Raw genomic sequence first — 24,605 nt, 5'->3', positions numbered from 1 at the left:
ATATGGTAGTTCTAATTTTAATTTTTTAAGGAACCTCCATACTGTTCTCCACAGTGGCTGTACCAATTTATAATACATCCGCACCAACAGTGTGGAGTTCCCTTTGCTCCACATCTTCTCCATCATCTATTGTTTGTAGGTTTTTTGATGATGACCATTCTGACCTGTGTGAGGTAATACCTCATTGTAGCTTTGATTTGCATTTCTTTAATAAGTGATGCTGAGCATCTTTTCAAGTGTTTGTTGGTCTGTATGTTTTCTTTGGAGAAATGTCTATATAGGTCTTCTGCCCATTTTTCCACTGGGTTACTTGGTCAATCCTAAAGGAAATCAGTCCTGAATATTCATTGGAAGGACTGATACTGAAGCTCCAATACTTTGGCCACCTGACGAGAACTGACTCATTGGAAAAAACCCCTCATTTTGGGAAAGACTGAAGGCAGGAGAAGGGGACGACAGAGGATGAGATGGTTGGATGGCATCACCGACTCCATGGATGTGAGTCTGGGCAAGCTCCAGGAGTTGGTGATGGACAGGGAAACCTGGCGTGCTGCAGTCCACAGGGTTGCAAAGAGTCAGACACAACTAGAGACTAACTGATACTGACTGCTTGGTTCCGATATTGAGCTGCATGAACTGTTTATATATTTTGGGGATTAATCCCTTGTCAGTCACTTCATTTGCAAATATTTTCTTCCATTCTAGGGGTTGTCTTTTTGTTTGGTCTATGGTTTCCTTTGCTGTGCAAGAGCTTTTGAGTTTAATTTGGTCCCACCTATTTATTTTTGTTTTTATTTTCATAACTCTAAGAGGTGGGTCAGAAAAGATCTTGCTACAATATATGTCAGTGAGTGGTCTGCCTATATTTTCTTCTAAGTTTTACAGTGTCCGCCCTTACATTTAGGTCTTTATTTTGAGTTTATTTTTGTGTATGCTGTTAGTTGTTGTTGTTTACTCAATCAGTCATGTCTGACTCTTTGCGACTCCATGGACTGTAGCTAGCCAGGCTCCTCTGTTCATGGGATTTCCCAGGCAAGAATATTGGAGTAGGTTGCCATTTCCTTCTCCAGGTATGGTGTTAGGGAGCATTCTAATTTCAGTCTTTTACATGTAGCTGTTCAGTTGTCCCAGCACCACTTATTAAAGAAGGTTGTCCTTTCTCCACTGTATACTCTTCTCTTTGTCATAGATTAGATGACTATAGGTGTATGGGTTCATCTCTGGGCTTTCTATCCTATTCCACTGGCTGATATTTCCGTTTCTGTGCCAGTACCATATTTTTTCACACTGTCTTGATTAATGTAGCTTTGTAGCACAGTCTGAAGACAAGGGACCTGATTCCCCCAGATCAGTTTTTCTTTTTCAAGATTGCTTTGGCTATTTGGGGTCTTCTGTGTTTCCATAAAATTTGTATAATTTTTTGGCTCTATAATTTTTTGGTTCTAATTCTGTGAAAAATGCCACTGGTAATCTGAGAGGGATTACACTGAATCTGTAGATTGCTTTGGGTAGTACAGCCATTTTACCAATACTGATTTTTCCTGTCTAAGAACATAGCACATCTCTCTGTTTGCATCATATTCAATTTCTTTCACCAGTATCTTATAATTTTCTGAGTACAGGTCAGGTTAGACAGGTTTATTCCTAGGTATTTTGTTCTTTTTGCTGCAATGGTAAATGGAACTGTTTCCTTAATTGCATTTGCTAGTTCTTATTTGACAATCTTGGATTTCTTTCCATGTCACTATATTCTATACTATTCTATACTATACAGTATATTCTATACTATACCTTTGATATTCTGATTCTTTGCTAGTTACTATCCAGTAATATAACATATAGATGTGCTATTACTGATTCATGTAGACTTCTAAAAGTGGATATTTAAATTATTTATAGTATTTCACTATTGTAAACAATGATAAAATGAATATTCATTTTGTTCACTACATGACTCAACAAATATTTGTAAAGTAATCAAGAGTCCTTAAAACACACACCAAAACCCAGCATTTAAAAATACTTTTAGTAATTCTCTACTCTGTAAAATGTTGAATGAAAATGATTTGGGGATATATTATACTATTAACAAAATAAGGCAGTGGGGATTCAGGAGGCAGAATGCCCATTCTGTTCAATTCCTCGCTTGAGAGTCAGATAAGACCACTGATCAGAATGCTGTTAAGTATCAACCTAAGCTATGTCAAGCAATACTGATGCCTCTTTGGTTAAAGGGTGGCATTACAGTCCAGGTATCAAAGAAATTGCCTAATGCTTCAGACTAACAGAGAGAGCTTCAAAACTAACTTTACCGAGCATTTACTATCAGTAAGTAATTAAAGCAAGACCAGTCACTGATAATAAAACTTAATTGTACTAATATGCCAAAATGAAAATTTACTTTCCATTTTATTGCAAGGAAAACTAATTTTATTTTACAATTAAAATAAAATGTAAAAAGTAGAATTGTAAAAGCTTCTAAGGAGATTTTTAATAAAAATCCTTTCTAACCAAAGCAGAAAAAGGAAGGATAAATCTGACTTTAAAAAAACATCTATTTGGGAAAAAATATTAACCAAAGTCAAATAAAATGACATTCTGGGGGAAATAAACTTGTGCCTATGTATCTATAGAGAGCTCAGTCATATCTAACTCTTTGTGACTCCCACAGACTGGACTGTTGCCCACCAGGCTCCTCTGTCCATGGGATTTCCCAGGCAAGAATACTTGAGTGGGTTCTATTTCCTTCTCCAGAGGATATTCCCAACCCAGGGATTGAACCTGTGTCTCCTGCACTGGAGGCAGCTTCTTTACCACTAAGTCACCTGAGAATCCCACCAATACATATATACATATGCACTTTTTTGTAACACATTTATATGCATATATAAAATCTTTGTAGCATATAACACATATATTTTAATAAATACATAGATCTCTGTGTGTGCATGTGTGGTTAGTTGCTTCACTAGTGTCTGACTCTTTGCAACCCTAGGGACTCTAGCCCGCCAGGCTCTTCTGTCCATGGGACTTTCCAGGCAAGAATACTGGAGTAGGTTACATGCCCTCCTCCAGGGGATCTCCCCAAGCCAGGGATCGAACCCATGTCTCCTGCACTGCAGGCGGATTCTTTACTGCTGAGCCACCAGAGAAGCCCATTTTCTCTGTATACTTTACATATTGTATAAATGCATACATACAGAGAATAAGAAAAAGAGCTGTTGTAAAGCAATGTGAAAAAGATGTACAATCCAATAGAATAAAGGCAAGAGACATGATTAGGAAGTTCCAAGAAGCTGATGTGATAAAACATCAGAAAAGGCCATTTTTCCCCTGTCAGTTCTGCAAAGATCAAAGTCCAATGACGGCCCTCCAGTTACCTCTCTGAGGTCTTATTGTTTTTCCCTTTCCTCACTCCTCTCCAGCCACACTACCTCCTTTCTGTGCCTTAAAGATGCAAGGTGATCTTTCACGCACAGCCTTTGCACCCATCTGTCTGGGACGCTGCCCCCGACAGCCACACGGCTTACTCCCTCATTTCAGGTCTTCGCCTGCCTGACTGCCTGTTTAAAACTGCAACCCTACCTGCCAGTGTATCAACACAACATCTGCCTCCCCTGCTTGTTTTTCTTCACAGCACTTATCACCTTGTAAACTACTATTTATTTTACTTTTCCTATTTAATGCTTTTCTCTATAGGGTCTTTATTTTGTGTACTGCTTACTGCCAATATCACAAATAGTGCTTGATACATAGTAGGCGCTCAACAAATACTTGTTCCACAGTGTTAGTGAGGGGATGGAGAAAACAGGCACTCTCAAACCCGGTCAGAAAGATTATAAATTGGTAGCCTTTGAAGGGCAAATTGGCAATATCTACCAAAGCTTCCCAGGTGGCGCTAGTGGTAAAGAATCTGCCTGCCAACGCAGGAGATGCAAGAGACATAGGTTCCGTCACTGGGTTGGGAAGATTCCTTGGATAAGGGCATGATAACTCACTCCAGTATTCTTCCCTGGAGAATCCCATGGACAGAGAAGCCTGGAAGGGTCTCACACAGTGGGACATGACTGAAGCGACTTAGCATGCACCAAAACTTAAAATTATATGCTATTTCACCCAGAAAAAAAAAAACACGTTTAGGTATTTATTCTACAAATATACTAGTATCTGCACACAAAGATGTATAACACAAAGTTATCTGCAAGCAAAAGGAGCAGTTTTAAAAATGTAGTATCTATTATTTACTATTCAGTTGTAAAACATACGTGTTAAATCTATATGTGCCAAGATTTAGTAATGATCTCTAAGTTGTAATGACATAAAGAAAAAAGCAACAGAGAAAAGGGTAAACAGTGTGATCTCATTTTTGATTTAACTTTTATAGGTCAGGAAGGGTGATATTTGTCTATGCTTCAAGAAGGAAGCAATCCTTGAACTGTGGTTGTCTCTGGGGATGGGGTATCTGGGGAAATGGGGTGGAAGAGACATTTTTATTATGCATCTTTATGTATGTCTGATTTATTGTCATGTACTTGCACTGGCTTTCCATTAAATTTTCTTTTAAGTGCATTATAGCCACCAAAGCAGACAGAAAGAGAATATGGGATTTTCATTTAATAGACGAAGAAAGTAAGAGGCAAACAGTGGTATCATGTACAAAATAAAATGAGGAAGTGAGGTCAGAAAGTTTATTACTTCCAAAGCTTATACTTTAGTTCTAAGAACATTAAACTTCAAGTGTTTCTTAGGGTACTATCAGTAGCACTGAGTAAATAAAACACTTGTAAGGTAAAAAAATTCTAACTTATTTTCAGTCACATCAATGAAAATTAATCTTTTTTATAAAATAGAATGCTAGAGTAGATGATCCCAAGGGTTTTTTTCCCTCCACTCATTAAAAATGTATCTTTTGTGTTACAGTACTGTTGTTAGGCAAGTGAATTTCTTGATATTTCCAAGTTTAGCACAACATCATCTTTTTTGTCTGGTTTTATTCCTACTTAATGTAAGGCTTCTTTTCCTTGGTGTGTTTGTTCTTCTGGTTTGTAAATAATATAAAAGGTTAAGGCATTGCATGAATCTTAAATGATACCAATAAAACATGAGTAGAGGAAAAGATCTAAATAAAACCCTATCAAAATAAAAACATCACTTACCTTTCTTGAATAGAAGAACTGAACATGTATCGCAAGCAGCAGGCCCATACCTGAGGACTATAGATATGTATAATTCCAGACAGCCAGCTAAAACAAAAAATAGAAATTAAGAACTATAGTCATTTACAAATTAGCATTTAACATCCTTTAGATTATGTTCTTCTCAAGGTAATGTGGCAGAGATTCTTGGCATTCACCAGGAATAAATTAAAGGGCTCATAATTAAGAAATCTATGAACATTAAACCATGGTGATAATTAAGGGGAAGACTATAGATATAGCTGTAACTATAGATGGATACTTATAGAGAGAGCACTACTTTCTGTCCTTTTCCACCTGACATGGTAGTCAAATGGTGAGAGAGAAAATGGTTAACAACAGAGGTGAAAATAAGAATTAATCAATTAGCCTGCACTAGAAAGAATATTCTAAAATAAGGGAGGATGAAGTTAGCAGCCTAAAACCATAGTTATTGAAAGGACTGAATTCTATAAATATACAGGGTAGCCTGAAACACAGAAAATTCTTAACAGATACTCACTTAGCAGGACCAACACACAGCCACTGCCAAGACCAGAGTGAACAGACAGTAAACAGATTTCATAGTCCACAAAACATTTGTGCACTCTTATTTTTTAACTCTGCACATACCATTCCCACACATGGGTTCCTTACCCCATCAGTCCTTCCTTCTATTGGCCACACACGTAAGGTCCAGCTCAAGTTTGCCTTTCCCCATCATCTCTCTTAAAAACAGCAATAGTGCTCACTCTAAACTGTTTATTTCATAGTAAATTATAAATTCCTTGAGCTTTAAATCCCAACACAGTATGAAACACAAGACTATGTATAGGGTAAGCACTCAATAAATACTGAATTAAGATAAATTTCTGACTGAATAATCTGCCGAAATGTCATTAACCACTAACTTGAAAGAGACAGCCATAAATACTGAGAATTTCTGGAAAATTGTCTGACATTTTAAACAAGGTTATATTCTGAGTCCTGGATTCTTCAAATTGCCTTAAGGACTGGAATAGTGAGTAAGGTTAAAGAAACAGGGCTCTAGGGCTTCAGCTTCAACCAGAAGAATTCAGCTTTTCTTTATATACTAGAATTCTTCCTAAGATTGGACAAAAATCTTGCTTTAATTGGTTCAGCTATTAAAATAAGAAAGCTTAAGCATCATTGGCATTCACAATTTTATAAGGTAAAAGTGAAAGTCGCTCAGTCGTGTCCGATCCTTTGCGACCCCATGGACTGTCCATGGAATTCTCCAGGCCAGAATACTGGAGTGGGTAGCCTTTCCCTTGATCCAAGTATTAATGACATATTTATAGTACAAATGATTCACATGTTTATCATATATATTTAAATACATATATGGCTGAAAAGGTTTTTATAAATAATGCAATACTTACATTCCCACTAATGGTAGAGAATAGACCTTGGGATCAGATTCCAGCAAAAGTAACAGCTTGCGTGTCTCATCCATGGTGAGATATCTAAACAAGAGACATTCATATAAAAACAATTGGAACTATGTACTTTACCTAAAAGAGAATCATCTGAATGCTAAAGAAGTATATTTCAGGCAGAGAAAAGGATTCAAATGAATAATTTCTCTCACGTACACACAAAGAAAAGAGTTCAAAGTGTAGAAAAAGACTCCAGCAATTCCAAGGACAAAATAGAACAGATTTAATATCTTAAAATTTCTATCTATTAAAATGGTCAATGAAGATTACACATCTTTTGAAAAAGCTTGCTCTGAAAGTGTCAACTTTTTAAAAATCAAAAGTATTAAAATCAAGGCTGACAATTTCAGAACCAAATAGATTTCCTTGAGAGAAATGAACTTCCTGTTGCTGGAAGTGATCAAGCATCCAGGTGACTTGACAAGATTACAACAAATGTGACTTGTCAACGAAGGACACTGAATTAGGTGAGCGGTATTCAATCTTCCTTGTACTATATTCCTCCAACTGCTATCAAAGAATTTTGCAAATCATGATAGAACCCCAAAGCTCACTTTTCCCTAAAAGGACATTATACTACATTTATACTTCATTATTGTACTTATTTACTGACAATAAGTTTGAAGAATATGATAACTACAGTACAACTGTCAAGAGTTAACTTTATCAGGTACCATTTCACGCCAGTCAGAATGGCTGCGATCCAAAAGTCTACACGCAATAAATGCTGGAGAGGGTGTGGAGAAAAGGGAACCCTCTTACACTGTTGGTGGGAATGCGAACTAGTACAGCCACTATGGAGAACAGTGTGGAGATTCCTTAAAAAACTGGAAATAGAACTGCCTTATGATCCAGCAATCCCACTGCTGGGCATACACACTGAGGAAACCAGAAGGGAAAGAGACACGTGTACCCCATGTTCATCGCAGCACTGTTTATAATAGCCAGGACATGGAAGCACCCTAGATGCCCATCAGCAGATGAATGGATAAGAAAGCTGTGGTACATATACACAATGGAGTATTACTCAGCCATTAAAAAGAATACATTTGAATCAGTTCTAATGAGGTGGATGAAACTGGAGCCTATTATACAGAGTGAAGTAAGCCAGAAAGAAAAACACCAATACAGTATACTAACGCATATATATGGAATTTAGAAAGATGCTAACAATAACCCTGTGTACGAGATAGCAAAAGAGACACTGATGTATGGACCAGTCTTATGGACTCTGTGGGAGAGGGAGAGGGTGGGGAGATTTGGGAGAATGGCATTGAAACATGTATAATATCACGTATGAAACGAGTCACCAGTCCAGGTTCGATGCATGATACTGGATGCTTGGGGCTGGTGCACTGGGACAACCCGGAGGGAGGGTATGGGGAGGGAGGAGGGAAGAGGGTTCAGGATGGGGAACACAGGTATACCTGTGGCGGATTCATTTCGATATTTGGCAAAACTAATACAATATTGTAAAGTTTAAAAAAAAAAAAAAAAGTTAACTTTACTGTTATGGCTTTAAAACACCAAAGTAAAAACAATTCCATTTGTGATGTAAAGTCTTGACAATACCACAGAAGATACATTTTATTGCTATGCTGCTAAGTCACTTCAGTCGTATCTGACTCTGTGCAACCCCACAGACGGCAGCCCACCAGGCTCCCCCTGTCCCTGGGGTTCTCCAGGCAAGAATACTGGAGTGGGTTTTATTGCTATAATAACCTTAAAACACAAAGATGATGAATGTATCAAACCATGATGATTAAGCCAGAGTTGGCAAGAGTTTTACATTAGTAAAATGACACTTACACCTGCTTTGAGAGCTCTTCTGCCTTGACAACCTGATAAATTTCTGCTTCACTACTAGATGGACACAGATATTAAAGAAAATAAACTAATTTTTTGGTTAATTTTAACACACATTTCTGTGTCCCCATTGAGAAGTACTTTATTCCTCCAAGAGAATTTAAATGTTCAATTTAGTTCAAACACTTAAAAATCACTTTGTCTTTTGACCATTCCATCATTTTGGAACACTTTTTCCTTTGTGCCACTACAACCAGAAAGGTGCTCTGATCAGTATGTAGGCATTTTCTTGCTATTTCAGGGACACTCAGAGAAGAAAAACCTTTTTCTTATCTTTTTTTGAAGAGGCATTTTGGTAGACAAGACTTGGAGTTGAGTTTACCTTGCCGAACAGTTTCAGCTCTGGAGACCTAACAGGAACTAGGGTGGAGTCAGTGGGAAAGGAAGCCAGAAAGGAATTGCTTAGACTTTAAAGCAGTGGGTGCTTACATTGTCTGACCTAGGTCAGCAGACAATGGTTAAAGAAAGTGGATGAGGATTCAGGGAAGCAGCCCTGCTGAGGACCAGAAAGCAAGCAATTTGGCATGCATTTCCTAAGAAACCAAGAGTGGCGGATAGGAGGCTGGAGAGGATGCTGCTGCAGCAATGTGAGGAAACTCCACCCTCAAGTGGTTGACAATTTAGGAGGCAAGAGTATGTAACATTTTAATTTAATTATCTCCTTTATCTGCTGTGCTCATTATCCACAAGTAAAACTGCATATTACAAATAATTCTCTAGCCTCCGTTAGGCTCATTATCAGAAAAATAATTAATTCAGCAAAAATTAACAATTTTAGGGACTTCCCTGGTGGTCTAGAAGCTAAGACTCTAAACTTCCAATGCAGGGAGCCTGGGTTTGATCCCTCCTCAGGGAACTAGATCCCACAAACTGCAACTAAGAGTTCGCATGACTCAACTAAAGATCCTTCCTCCCGCAACAAAGATCGGAGGTCCCATATGCCAAAACTACCACCCGGTGTAGCCAAATAAACAAGCAAAAAAAATTAGCAATTTTTAAAAAAATAACCACTTTATCACCTTCCTTGGTTATTTCTCTAGCCATCACATATCAGGCATGTAAAGTGACTGAACAATTATTTCATATTACATGAATAACATGAAAATATACTAATGTGACCAATATTTAAAATTCTGGATGAATATGTCTTTTACTTACCCATATTTATAGGTACCTTGAATTTGAGAAATATTCAGATTACTGCTCAAATTTCTTGCTAGAGCTGTTGGAATGATGGAGATGGGTTTCACAGGTGTGCACTTAAAGGTGTTTGCTAGAGTTACTGCTGCCCAATCCAAGTCGAAATCCACAGTGTCCAAACTCTCCTTGGAAGTGATATGAGCTCTCAGGGCAAGTAGTTTTCCACAGTCCAAGGGCTCTTTGCTACACACATGATGCTGCAGAGCCTGAGGAATCAACATCACACGATTATTCTAAAATTTTGAAATCTGTACACATCTCTAAAGTATTTGTTTCATATATCTTGCATTAACAAAAAAATTTCTGATTTGCAATATTTCAATTCTCTTATTTCTTCCATGTGACCAGAAGGTTACATGAAAAATGATGTTAAATCAAATAAGATTTACTATACTGTACAAGATTTTCTATACTCCATCTATATAAAGAAGTCCCATTCCTCTTTGATTATGTTCTTATTACCCCATATGGTCAAGTTAGTTCTTCCTCTGTAGTTGCTCATGTACACTGTCCTTTCTGGTCTCACTGCCACCACTCTACTATTGGCAAATACATCCCTGACTATTGCAAGGCCTAACTATTCTGACTCTATTCAGCCTGCCCTATCACATTAATCATCCTTGATTTAACAGTATCTCCTTTTCAGAAATTGTCAATGAAAAACACAGCCCATTAGACAAAGTTAAAATTCCTTAGCTTGGCAGACAGGGCTCTCTCTGATCTAGACACACTAGTTCTGAAGTCTGACTGCCCACAAATCCAGCAAAAATCTCCACCCTCAATGTTACCCTTGTACTTTGCTATCTTAGTCATGTTGCTTCCTCTTCCAGAATGCTACCCATGTTATCCACCTACAATTTCCATCCTCAGAAACTACAGTTAATTGCACTTTAGGTCAACAATCATTTAGTCAGAAATTTTTATGAATATCTATTAAATATGGGTTTATTAAAATACAACATAGTACACATAATTTGATTCTTTGCTGAATTAGGAATAATCACATTATCAACAAATCTTACCTTGAAAGATGAATTAAAGTCATCTGCATTGTGAGTTATTATTTCTCTTGAACAAAGTCCTTGAGTATGAATTTTGCATGGGATTACAAAGTCCCCAGGAAGAGAAGCAGTAGGGATTCTTTCCAATAATTCAGGTACCTCTCGACCAGGATCAAAACGATCTACTGTCAATGTCATACTTTCTTCATCTGTAGAACAAAACAGCAGTTATTATGTGTGCATGCATGCTCAGTCACTAAGTCGCGTCTGACTCTTTGTGACCCCATGAACTGTAGCCTGCTAGAGTTCATGGGATTTCCCAGGCAAGAATACTGGCGTGGGTTGCCATTTCCTCCTCCAGGGCATTTTCCTGACCCAAGGACTGAACCCACGTCTCCTGCATTGGCAGGTGGGTTCTTTACCACTGAGCCACTAGGGAAGCCCAGCAGTTATTATTTAGAACGCCAATTATGAAATGTGAAATCAACCAAGCAAGCCCAGATTATAGGAAAGCATTTTGTTCATACTAACAGTACATTAAACTCTCATTTTAAATTAAAAAAAAAAACTTTTTTTTAACTTTTTATTTTGTATTGTGGTATAGCCGATTAACAAGTAATATGATAGTTTCAGGTGAATAGCATAGGGACTCAGCCATACATATATATATATGTAAACTTGCATTTAAAAAAAATAACTTGCATATATATTCATCAACATGACCAGACTGCAACGTCTATGATAAGCAGTGTCAACTTTAACTCATCTTCCTAACATTGGTATACAGCAAAAAAAGAAAAAATGGTCAAAGTGTATTACAATAATTGGCTGAAGCAGTAAACACAGAGTCTATTATAGTCATAAAAATAATTTTTCAAAGTATGTTACCTTCATCTACTGTGAGAGAACCAAGTAAAAAGCATGGCAAGTTGTTTTTATTCTGTTTAGCATGACGACAAGCAAGTCGAATGGTCTTTTCAGTTACCACAAGCCTTGGATTTCTGAAAAATAACAAGCCTTTTATGAATGTGATGGATCTGATACCTAAAAAATCCTTCTGTAGTGAAATGTTGCCTAAGGTACTATATATATCTTTTAAAATGTACAGAAAGATCACTGCTGGGAAATCCTAGGGTCAAAGGCAAGGTGTAAGGAGGGCTGCCTGGAAAGCAAAACTGCAATAAGCAGACACTGAGGTTACAGTTATTCTTGAGGCATTTGCTTAATTTTATGAACCACAGCAGAGATCAAGAAACTATGAGGTCTCCTATTTTTGTAAATAAACTTTGATTGAAATAGTCACATCCATTTGTTTACATATTATCTATGAACTTCAGTTACCAGCATTGCTGAATACAAAATGTAAATACAATTCACATGCTTAAATATCAAAAGGACTCTAAAATATGAACAAGGAACAAGATGCTATTAAAAAAGACCAAATTTATTATTCTATAAACTTCTATATAAAAATTCTATACATTATTCTATAAAAAAAGTATATAAATGTATATACATATATAATGTATATACAAGTATATACATTAAAAACAAGATGCTATTAAAAAAGACCAAATTTATTATTCTATAAACTATATATGTGTATATATAAACTATATGTGTTATATATGTATATAACTATATGTTATATACATGTTATATACACGTTATATACATACACATATATATGTTATATACATGTTATATATGTATATAAACTATATATATGTATATATATTATATATTACCTTTGGCATGTATAGTATATACATTTAAAAACCTAAATGAACAGGTTAGACGGCAACTAATAAGTAGCACATCTAAAGAGTAAATTAGGAGAGCTGAAGAACAAAAGAAATACCCAAAATGTAGCACAGAAAGATAGCAATAGAAAACATAGGTTAAGAGACATGTAGAAAAGAATCAACAGGTCTAACAAATATTTAACGGAACTTCCACAAGATATTGTTTAAAAAATTATTTATAGTAATCATTGCCTTACATATTCAATGATATCACCCTTCTCTGCCAACTAGTTTAAAACTTAAAAACTTTTTGACATGTAATTTCCTTTAGTTCCTCTATTCAGTTGATCACCAAATGCTATAAAACATTTCTTCAAAACACCTTGTTTCATCCTTTCCTCTTGGTCTCAATGCTGCTACACTGCTCTAAACCCTTATAATACCTAACATTTATTGACTACCTCTTATGCCCAAGCATTGTGCCAACTGCTGCTTTAAAACCTGTCTCATTTAATACTTATAAGAGTACTGTGAAACAAGTGTCACAGTCCCATTTTATTTTAGTTTAGTTTTGGCTGCAATGGTTTTTGTTGTTTTTTGCACTGGCTTTCTCTAGTTGTGGTGAGCAGAGACCACTCTGCTTGGAGTACCTGGGCTTCTCGCTGCGGCAGCTTCTCTTTGTCGCAGAGCACAGGCTCCAGGCATGCAGGCTGCAGTTGCTGCAGCACACAGACTTGCGGGCCCTAGAGCCTGGGTTCAGTGGTTGCAGCGCACAGGCTTAGTTGTTCCATGGCATACCGAATCTTCCCGGATCAGGGATCGAACCCTGTCCCCTGCATTGGCAGGCAGATGCCTATCCACTGAGCTACCAGGGAAGCCCCCCATTTTATAAATAAGGAAACTGATCCTTGGCTACTTTACTGAGGTCACTTAATAAGAAAGGGTAAATCAGGATCTGACCCTCCAGAAGTCTGGCTCTAGTTTAACACCTTAAATCACTATGGTATAAATCTATCACTTAGATTACAGAAAAGCATCTCCCGCTTAGGGCTGACTCTAAGCTCTCCCCACTATGATCTATCCTTCTTAGAACTCTGCTTTTAACAAGTAACTCTCTTATATACAATATTTCAATGGATCTCTATTTTCTATTACTTGAAGCCTAAGCTTCTATGTCTTTCTTTCACAATCCTGGTCATAACTCTAATATTTTACATTCCTTTTAAATGGTCTATCCACTCAAAATCAGTTCAATTTTCTCAATGTTATTCAAATACCATGCTGAAGTATGATGAAAAACTCAGTTTTTATTATATTTTGCTTCTTGAAGTCCTATAATACTTAGTACCTTAGATTTACAGAATATTTTAACTGTGAAATTAGGACTACTTCTCAAAATCATAAGGAACAGGTTTAAGAAGAAGTAGAAAGAATATTTTGCCTCAGGGGAGCCTAGATGGAAACGTTAAAAAAATAATTATTCATAGTAACCACTGCCTTACATATTCTTTAGATTCCTGTTTATACTGGTTTAATTTGAAAATAGAAGCATCTTATACCTGTAGTAACGGAGATGTAAGTAGATGAAATCTCCAATTGGCACTGGGTTCCAAAGTGCACATTTTGATGGAGGAAAATAGAAAGGCACCATCCTGCTTGAAGAAAACCTTAAAAAAAACCAAAGCACAATGAGAAACAGACAAATCTTACAAGAAACAGTTTAAATAACAGGGCTTTTCTGATTACTTTTTTAACTTTAGAAGATTTGAAAAACATTTTTAAAAAGTAAAAGAAAAATCTCTTCTAACTCTACTATCAAGTGAATAAACACTCAAAAGTTATGTCCTTTTTTTCCTATTCACATATACATTTATATACACATGAGCCTTTTAAAAAAGAACTGAGTATAAATTCTATAAAATCTTCTTTAAGTAACAGAAAATGAATATAAACCGTGAATTTAAATTTTAAATTAATATCTGTCTTTCTGAACTAATTTCAGGGTAACACTTAAAAAATTATGAAAAACACAAAACCTTTTCAGGGCTTTCAAACTTGGTATTTTAGGCCCTGTCACATGAGGTCTTTTCTTTTTGCAGCATCACATGGCATGCGTGATCTTAGTTCCCTGACCAGTGATTGAACCTGTGCCTCCTACAGTGGAGTCTCAACCACTGGACTTCCAGGGAAGTCCCACACATATGTTTAATTACCGAAGCATCAGAAAAACATCAATAATTCCTCAACAAAGATCATGCAAGCAACATAAAGCAATGTTAAATCATATGGAGTACCATCACAGAGTTTTTATTTTGTATAAGTGAGTAATTTGAGAAAACTACAATAAGAAAAATAATGCAAAGAAAGCACTAGGAGAAAATATCAGCTAAAGTCACATGTAATTAAAGCAAGAAAGCTCTGACAGTGAGCTACGTACAAAAGTGCATTTGCATGGTGGTAGACTATTAAATAGTTGAATTGAAAAACTATTTATCATATCACACACTAAGAATATCTTGTTCTAGATCTTACTTTCAGGTATCACCTGATAAAACTCACCAACTAAAATACTGGCCCCAGTCATCTACTATGATGATCCATAGATCATCACAGATCCACAGATCATCTGCTATGTACCAGGCATCCTACTAGGCACTTTACATGTACAATATTTCTCACTAAAACTTTCTCAGACACTTTATTGTCCACTTTAGAGATAACAAACTCCAACTTCTACAACTTGATACAACAACTAAGTAGCAGAGCTGGAATGTGTATCTAAGTGTGGCTGATTTCAAAGCTTGTACTACTAGAAACTGAATGATGTAATGCTTTAGACCATGGTTCAGTCTAGCTCTACCACGATCTTAGCTGCTGCTAAGTCACTTTAGTCGTGTCCAACTCTGTGCGACCCCATAGACGGCAGCCCACCAGGCTCCCCCGTCCCTGGGATTCTCCAGGCAAAAACACTGGAGTGGGTTGCCATTTCCTTCTGCAATGCATGAAAGTGAAAAGTCAAAGAGAAGTCGCTCAGTCGTGTCTGACTCTTAGTGATCTCATGGACTGCAGCCTATCAGGCTCCTCCGTCTATGGGATTTTCCAGGCAAGAGTACTGGAGTGGGATGCCATCGATCTTAGCTATGTGCTTGCAAATCTTTATAAGGATTTTTAATCTCTCTTTATTTGAAATAAAGACACAATCTGAAATTAAGAAATTTGTTTAGGGACTTCCCTGCTGGTCCAGTGGTTAAGACTCTCAGCTCCCAATGCAGGAGGCCCAGGTTCAATCCCTGGTCAGGGAACTAGATCCCATATGCTGCAACTAAGACCTGGTGCAGCCAAATAAATGAATAAATATTTAAAAAAAAAAAAAAAAAAAGAAATTTGTTCAAAGTCACAAAGGTAGTTAAGTGACAAACTGTCAATTTATCTATGTCTCTACATCTAATATATTTATTATTTACCAGTTGGAGAGAGGAAGAATGATTTAAGGGTTAAAAGCAAAGCCTGGCTATCAGCTGCTTAGGTCTTTGATTTTCGAACCTGGCTTCAAAATTTGCTGGCTCTGTGACCATGATCCAATCAATGTCTCTGTGCCTGAGTTTCTTCAACTGTTAAACAAAATAATATCAGTATCTCCTGGGAGAGTTATAGTGAATACTTATTAAATGAGTCAATATATATAAAATGCTCAGAAAAAATCCTGGCTTACAGTAAGTGCTCAAGGTTAGCTATTTCTTTTTGTTGTAAGTAGTCCATTTCTTTTCACTGTAAGCAGTAGTGCAGGTTTAAAATCCAACCTGCACTACTTCAGGTTTACTTCTTTATAGTGCACAGTAGAAATCATTTCAGCTGTAAATACTGGCTATACCAGTTACCAACTGTATAACTTTGGGTTGGTTAAGATCTCTATGCTAGTTTCTTCATTGAAAAAAAAAAAAAAGAGGGGGATAATAATAGTACCCATTCCTCATGGGTTTGTTGTGAGGATTAAATAAAAATAATGTATGCAAAGTGCCTATTAGCACAGAACCTGGTTGTTATTAATTTTTTCCTTAATCTAAAGTATACAGGGAGACAGACTTGAGAGGCAAGAAAGATAAAAACACCTTGAAATTGGGTGCAAAGTTCTGCATGTATGTATAAAAGTACTTTTCCTTAGGGAATGAAATTCATGGCTATTAGACATTCAAAGGGGTTTGTAAACAAAAATAATTCAAAACTGCTGCCCTAAAAGCCCACAGATTACTGAAAACCAGAGTTCAATAAATGAATTATTTTCCCTAGAATGTAAGGAATGGATTTGACCCAATAATAAAATTAAAGAGAAGAACAAAGGCTGATAAAGTTTCAAAGAGTAAGAGGTAGCAACAGGAGAGAACAGAAGGGCCAAAATTAAGCAAAAGAATATGATAGCCTCTTTGGGTCATGTTTCCCATTGTCTTCATCAAGAACATCTGGCACAAAGAAAAATAACACAGAGAATAAAGGTAACTCATGGATGCAATTCTAGTTTAGAAGAAAAGAAATTTACATGTCAGCAATAATTGTTCTTCTCAAGGGGGAAAAAAGAACAATAAATGATCCAAAGAGCCAAATAACTCAAGCCATTTTGTCTGCTCCTCAAAGTAGTGACAGACTGAGAAAATTAGGAGACAGGTGGCAAGCTCCTCCTCCTCACACCACACTGAGTGGGAAAAGGCTTAGGTACATTCAGTGTGAAATTTTTCCGATCAAATAATTAGAGTTTATAAGAGGGAAGGAACTCAACCGTTTTCCCATTTGTCTAGGATGTAAATAAATATGTATGTGATCTTTAGCCTCAAAAGTTCAGGTATTATTTTTCATCAATACAAAGACCCTCTGTGAAACTAAAATAAGGAAAGGAGGAAATGAGACTAAGATTTACTGAATGTCTACAATGTCCCAGACCCTTTAGTTTAGTAGTCTTATTTAACCCTTCACAATAACCTTCTGATAGAGATTACTGTCCCCAATTTACAGATGAGGAAATTGAAGCTTAGAGAAGTTAAATAACTTAATCATGGTCACCCACCTAATAAATGGTAAAGCTGGGATATGGACCCAGATTTTCCTGATTCTAAAGATTATTTTTTTCTCCTCTCTTCCAACCCAAATTATGTGAGTAACTATGAAAAGCACATTCTGTAAAAATATTTCTATACCTGGTATTTATCTGGGGCCCTGCAAGAGGATATGTAGACTCCATGATAGTTGGTGAATGATTTATTCAATTTCACATGCTCAGGAACCTAAAGAAATAAAGAGAATATTACTAATGAGTGACAAAAAATAAAAAGAAACATGATTTAACCACATATTAGCAAAATAACAGACAAAATTAGGTTACTTATATGAAGTGTCTTCATCCATAGATGAATAAGATAAAGTGCTTATGAATTCGGATCACTACTTTGTAGTATTTGGCCTATAAATTAATGTTAATATTTATTCTAGGCAGCAAATCCCACCAACTATCTATTTATTAAGATTCTGCACCAAGATCCTTGTATTAATTTAGTGAGCTGGGTAGGGCAGGTAGTATTTAATACATGAGACTTTAACCAAAAGCTTCATAATAGTCAGAAAACCACAAAACAGCAAATAGGAACAATTTGGGCTAGATATTTATTTGGTCTATAATAAAGTCAACAAATTTTCAAGTTTGTGGAGATAGGAGACAAATACTGCATACCCACAAACTAACCTGTATTAGTGCCAAGTCAGTGGTCTTTTCTTGGCTCCTCATACATTCTCTGGGCAATCTCATCCACTCCCATTGCTTCCGAAGCAAACATACCAAACTCTGTCTGCCTCTCTTCCAAGTTTCACATCTGTATTTCTAATTGCCTACTGGATTCTTATTGCTGTTTAGTCACTAAGTCAAGTCTGACTCTGCAACCCTGTAGACTCTAGCCCACAAGCCTCCTCTGTCCATGAGATTTCCCAGGCAAGAACACTGGAGTGGGTCCCCATTTCCTTCTCCAGGGGATCTTCCCCACTCAGGAATCAGACCCTAGGTCTCCTGCATTGCAGGCAGATTCTTTACCACTGAGCCGCTGGGAAGTCCTACCCATTGGATATCGACATCTAAATATTATAAAAGCAAAACACAGACCCCAAAGTCCTTTCTTCACAGCTCATTATTTGCTATGTTTTTTTATCAAATCTTAGAGTTAGAATCTTTAGGCCCTGTGTATTCTACTTCAATCCTAACAAGAATTGTTTAAAAGCAAGGTAAGGAAGGAGAGAGTTATTCATTCTGGTGCAGAAGTCATTCAGAAAATTTTTTAAGTTAAAGTCAGAATCTGGAAATATTTACAAAAACCAAATCCTATTTAAAGTGCCCTTGTAAGGTTGATAAAATGTCCCTCTTAGAGGTATCTGGACTTCATGCAGCTTCTATGGAATGCATGTTTTAAACTTTAAAGTCCTTCTATGCTACTTGGTTGTCATGGACAACAATATTCAGATTGATAGTTGTAACTTTCAGAAGTAATAAAGTGCCGTTTTTCTTTATTAAACAAGAGTCTTAAAACTCCTTATCTGTCTCTTCTTCCTTTATGCATTAAGATAAATAAAAAATGTTGACCTATTATTTCTCATTTCAAAAAAAAACCCATAGGAGACAGTTAATTGATAGTAACACACAAGCAATTAAAGCTAATGTAGTGAAAGTAATATCATGTAACACTTATACCTAGCAAAACATATTCTCCCTGGATAATGGCATAGTTGTGTATCAAATGGAAACCATCAAGTCATCCTTATCTCTCCTTTCCCCCTCTTCCCCAATATAAACTGTCCATCTCCACTGCCTCAGTTCCTGACTTTATTAGCTCTCACCAGATTTACTGAAAAGTCTCCACAGTGCTACCAGAAGGGCTGCCTTTGTGCTCAGTCAAAAAGGGTTGAAAAGCATTAGTTGCTTAGTCGTGTCCAACTCTTTGTGACCCTAAGGACTGTAGCCAGCCAGGCTCCTCTGTCTATGGAATTCTCCGGGCAAGAAAACTGGAGTGGGTAGCCATTCCCGACCCAGGGATGGAACCTGGATCTCCTGCACTGCTGGCAGATTCTTTACCATTTGAGCCACCGGGGAATTATTGCTATATAAATCTGACCAAGTTATTCTCTGGCTTAAAGAGTTGATGGCTCTTCTTTCAATTCAGTTCAGTTCAATCATTCAGTCTGTCCAACTCTGTGCAACCCCATGAACTGCAGCACGCCAGGCCTCCCTGTCCATCACCAACTCCCGGAGTTCACCCAAACCCATGTCCATTGAGTCAGTGATGCCATCCAACCATCTCATCCCCTGTCTTCCCCTTCTCCTCCTGCCCTCAATCTTTCTCAGCATCAGGGTTTTTTCAAATGAGTCAGCTCTTCACATCAGGTGGCCAAAATATTGGAGTTTCAGCTTCAACATCAGTCCTTCCAATGAATATTCAGGACTGATTTCCTTTAGGATGGACTGGCTGGATCTCCTTACAGTCCAAGGGACTCTCAAAGAGTTTTCTCCAACACCACAATTCAAAAGCATCAATTCTTCAGCATTCAGCTTTCTTTACGTCTTCTTTCAATGTCCATCCAATTACTCAGTCGTGTCCGACTCTGTGACCCCCATGGACTAGCCCGCCAGGCTCTTTTGTCCATGGAATTCTTCAGGCAAGAACACTGGAGTGGGTTGCCATTCCCTTCTCCAGGGGATCCTCCTTGACCCTGAGGTTGAACCAGGTCTCCTGATTTGCAGGCAGACTTTTTACAGTCTGAGCCACCAGGGAAGCTCCGGCTCTTCTGCAGAATAAAGGACTTTCAGAACCTGGCCCCATCCTATTATCCCACACATCCCTTCACTCCTACATCACATTCAGTGGATACTGGCAGTATCCACGCACACCTACTGTCCCTTTTATTGGGAAAGCCCTGGTAAACTCTCATCATCCTTCACAATCCAATCCGAATATCAACTCCTCTGTGAAACCGTCTCCTAGATACCATGGTGGTGTTACTACCGACTGTGTTCACACCCACAGCATTTTCACGCTTTGTTATTTATAAATCACTTCCAGCCGACCACGAACTTTAAACGTTAACCGATCCCTTACTATGTAGCTGGAGAAGGAAATGGCAACCCACTCCAGCAATCTTGCTTGGAGAATTCCACGGACAGAGGAGCCTGGCAGGCTACAGTCAATGGGGTTGCAAAGAGTCAGGCAAGATTGAGCAACTATCACTCATTACTATGTAGCTGTCCGAGCATACTGGGCTTCCGTCCAGACATTTTTACAGTAAAAAATTAATATGATAGCATGTTATCGATTGAAAACTTTGTTCACATACCTAAGTACAAATGATTCCCAAGGAATTCATCGTCCCGATTCCCTTTGCGTCATTAGTCCAGGCTCCTAGTCCGCTGAACCCAAAACAGGCAGCAGAGGGTTGCCCACCCTCGTCCCCCAGGCTCGCAGAGGCCCCCGGGGGAACTGAAGCACAAAAATACTCACCGCAATCTCCGCCGAGTTGAGGTTTGTTTGCTGGGCCGGAACAGAGTCCAAGGAGAACCTCTGCCAACTCGCCCCGCCTCTGGGACGTTGAGGGTCGCGGGAACCGGGGCGGCAAATACAAGCTCGCGAAACCGAAGCCCGCGCCACGCCTGCTGACTGGTCGGAAGCCCAACCCATCAGGGAGAAGGGGCGGTGCCGGACTTGACACTCCCGGTCTCCGCGACGCTATGGTGCAACAGCCAATCAGCGCCCTGCACCGGTCCGACGCCGACCAATCCTAAACCTCCGTGGAGAAAGAAGGGCGCCACCCGCGCTCCTGGATCAGATTCCGGAGGATTTAAACACTTCAATTTCGTCAACGGTTAAGTTCCGGGGTGGGGCGGGACTTGCGCACGCGCAATGAAAAAGCCCCGCCGGGCGGATGAGATGGCAGAGGAAGCCGGAAGTACTGGCTTCTCTGGTTCACTCTCGGCGGCTAGAAGCGAACCAAACGCCTTGATTAAATGCACAAAAAGAGGGGAAGTTCCGACTTCTTCCAATTTCTTTCCTAAGAATCATACTCGCCTCTCAACATAAAAGATTTTAATTCCTTCCTGTTTGAACCGAAAAGAACGTGGCCATTTGTAAGCTATTTATACTTACCTTCACAATGAATGGGCTTCTCTGATGGCTCGGTTGGTAAGGAATGTGTCAGCAATGCAGGAGTCCCTGGGTTGGGAAGATCCCCTGAAGAAGGAAATGGCCACTTACTCCAGTAGTCTTGCCTGGGAAATCCCATGGACAGAGGAGCCTGGCAGTCCACAGTCCATAGGGTTGCAAGAGTTGGACACAAGTGACTAAACCACCACCCTCCATAATGAATATTGGTATTAGGTATGGTATTGGTATTGTATATATGACATATGATATTAGTATTAGTGTGATGATTTATAGTTATCTTCACAAGTGTTGATAATCGCGCCTTCACCGCCATTATCTTAATCGATTGTCTGAATAGCAGAAGTAGGTATTATTGTCCCTATTTAACAAGGGAGGACATGTAGAAGATCACACAGGTAGATAGTGCAGAGTCCAGATTTGAAATGTCACTTACATTTCTCTAGACTTTTGTTAGTTTCCTGAGCAATGTGGGAGTGTCTTAATGTCTGAACTGCACTTGTAGGCTGTTTTGTATGACTGTGCATCCACCCTTTTGAGAGAGTGAAAACACTATCTTGAAAAATGTATCAAACAAGCCAAGAAATATGTGCTCCAGTGTCAATCTCTGCTTTCCTGGAAAAATTCCTAGAATCTAGGGAACACATTTTAAGAGAAATGCTGGTGAGTTCCTCAGATCTGGTGTATGAGCAGGAAGAGCCTCAGACAGTGATGCATGTCTGACAAAGCCTTGGATGACCCAGTGGAGAACTCTACAGCAAAGATTGCCCATGAGAGGAATCCCACATTAGGCAGAAATGACCAGAACCCTTGCTGTGCCCAGTCATTGCCTGGAACTTACCATAAAGAGCAAGCACCATCGTTAAGGCAGATCTGGAAGACCACAACAAGAGGCTGCCAGCCAAGTGTATTGTTTGCTGCTAATTGTCACGTTCTTTCTAGAGATAGATCCAAGTGACACACTTTGATGGCTGCCATGGTTTACATTAAGTGCAAAGGCCCTGGGGTGAGCATTTTCTGACATCTTCAAGGAAGGGTAGGAGACCAGTCTGTGCTGAGCAAAATGGGTTAGAAGACTGTCAACAGTTGAAGGACAGGAGGTGTTGGTAGATCATGGGGCATTTCAAGGACTTAGCTACAGTCTTGAGTTCTACAGGAAGCCAAAGGAAGATTTGAAATAGGGGACTGTCAAGATCTGATTTTAGGTTTTAAAAGCATCACTATGGAAGGGGACGAAAGAGGATGAAATGGCTGGATGGCATCACTGACTCGATGGATGTGAGTCTGGGTGAACTCCGGGAGTTGGTGATGGACAGGGAGGCCTGGCGCGCTGGGATTCATGGGGTCGCAAAGAGTCGGACACGACTGAGCGACTGAACTGAACTGAACTGATGGTTGCCACATAGAGAATAAACTGTAGGGGGCAAAGGCAGAAGCAAGGAGACTAGTTAGCTGCTGCAATGACATAAAGGAGAGATTGACAGCTTGAACTGGAATGGTGGCAATGGAGGTGGTGAGAGGTTACTGGATTCTGCATATATTTTGAAGGCAGATTCAAAATTTGATTAGAGATTGAACTTAGGATGTAAAAAATAACTTTGTGTGGGCTCCTTATGATTTATGGTTTTTTTTTTAAGAACTACTTTAAAATATCTGAAAGAGAAACGTAAGATGATATGAATTAAACAAAAAGGAAGGGGCAAGCATAACACACAACTCCCTATTCCTTAGGTGTAGGCTGGACATAGTGACATCTTTCCAAAGTGGACAGTATGTTAAGGAGTGGAGGAAAGAGTAACTTAACAGTGGAGAAACCTGACCATTAGTATTTAAGCCATGTGATCAAGGTCAATATTAATAGTCATGCTGATATTGTATATACTTGATATGGTATGATGAAAATGGCACTTTACCTGTGTGGTCTTCCTTCCAATAACCTATAAATCCAAACTTATCTTGAGAAAAACATCATACAAATTTCAACAGTGAGGAACCCTAATAAATGTCTGACCTGTACTTCTCAAAACTCAAGGTTATCAAAACAAGGAAAGTCTGAGAAACTAACTAAGAGGAGCCTAAAGAGATAACTAAATGTAATGCGGTATCAAGACTGGAATCATGAAAGAGAAAAAGCAGACCAGGTTGAAAACTAAGAAAATGTAAATAAATTCTGGACCTTAAGTAATAATAGTGACCAATACTGGATAGGTAACTATAACACATGTACCATATTAAATATGACCTGTTAATAACAGGGGACTCTCAGGGTGGGTAATGAGAATCTGTACTATATTCTCAAGTTTCCTGTTAATCTAAAACTGTTCTTAGAAATAAAGTCTGTTTAAAAAGAAGAAAGGGGCCGCCACACTCGCCCTTTGTGATGGCTTACATTCTGTGGAGTGTGTTTCTCTCTAAACAAATCCACTTCTTACCTATCAAAAAAAAAAAAAAAAACTAAGAAAGGAATGGGCAAGAGGAGAATTGAAGTATATGCTAATTTTTTGAACAACAGCAATAAATAAATGCCTTCTTATATGCTTAATAATAACTCAGTTCAGTTCAGTCACTCAGTCGTGTCCAACTCTTTGCGACCCCATGAATTGCAGCACGCCAGGCCTCCCTGTCTATCACCAACTCCTGGAGTTCACCCAGACTCACATCCATCGAGTCAGTGATGCCATCCAGACATCTCATCCTCTGTTGTCCTCTTCTCCTCCTGCCCCTAATCCCTTCCAGCATCAGAGTCTTTTCCAATGAGTCAACTCTTCGCATGAGGTGGTCAAAGTACTGGAGTTTCAGCTTTAGCATCATTCCTTCCAAAGAAATCCCAGGGCTGATCTCCTTCAGAATGGACTGATTGGATCTCCTTGCAGTCCAAGGGACTCTCAAGAGTCTTCTCCAACACCACAGTTCAAAAGCATCAATTCTTCAGTGCTCAGCCTTCTTCACAGTCCAACTCACATCCATACGTGACCACTGG

At 38.5% G+C, this 24,605-nt stretch overlaps 1 protein-coding gene across 2 annotated transcripts in view; it reads right to left on the bottom strand.

The window, feature by feature from the left end:
* STIL (STIL, centriolar assembly protein) overlaps positions 1–21,196 on the bottom strand; it is a 54,049-nt gene extending 32,853 nt beyond the window's left edge. Inside the window, exons 1-8 of one of the 2 annotated variants that reach the window (XM_027537334.1) lie at positions 20,969–21,196; positions 17,633–17,719; positions 14,006–14,113; positions 11,590–11,702; positions 10,723–10,910; positions 9,659–9,906; positions 6,578–6,661; positions 5,157–5,243 (exon numbers count right to left, since the gene is read on the bottom strand). In XM_027537334.1, the coding sequence (XP_027393135.1) occupies positions 5,157–5,243; positions 6,578–6,661; positions 9,659–9,906; positions 10,723–10,910; positions 11,590–11,702; positions 14,006–14,113; positions 17,633–17,676 (872 nt within the window). In that variant the 5' untranslated portion in view covers positions 17,677–17,719; positions 20,969–21,196. The remainder of the gene's footprint in view (positions 1–5,156; positions 5,244–6,577; positions 6,662–9,658; positions 9,907–10,722; positions 10,911–11,589; positions 11,703–14,005; positions 14,114–17,632; positions 17,720–20,968) is intronic. The other variant, XM_027537335.1, reaches the window with a different exon arrangement.
* Between the last annotated feature and the right edge of the window lie 3,409 nt (positions 21,197–24,605).

Source organism: Bos indicus x Bos taurus, chromosome 3, assembly GCF_003369695.1.
Source record: "Bos indicus x Bos taurus breed Angus x Brahman F1 hybrid chromosome 3, Bos_hybrid_MaternalHap_v2.0, whole genome shotgun sequence".
NCBI classification, from domain to species: domain Eukaryota; kingdom Metazoa; phylum Chordata; class Mammalia; order Artiodactyla; family Bovidae; genus Bos; species Bos indicus x Bos taurus.
The sequence above is the reverse complement of the archived record's forward strand: the minus strand, read 5'-3'. Positions and strand labels throughout refer to the sequence as shown.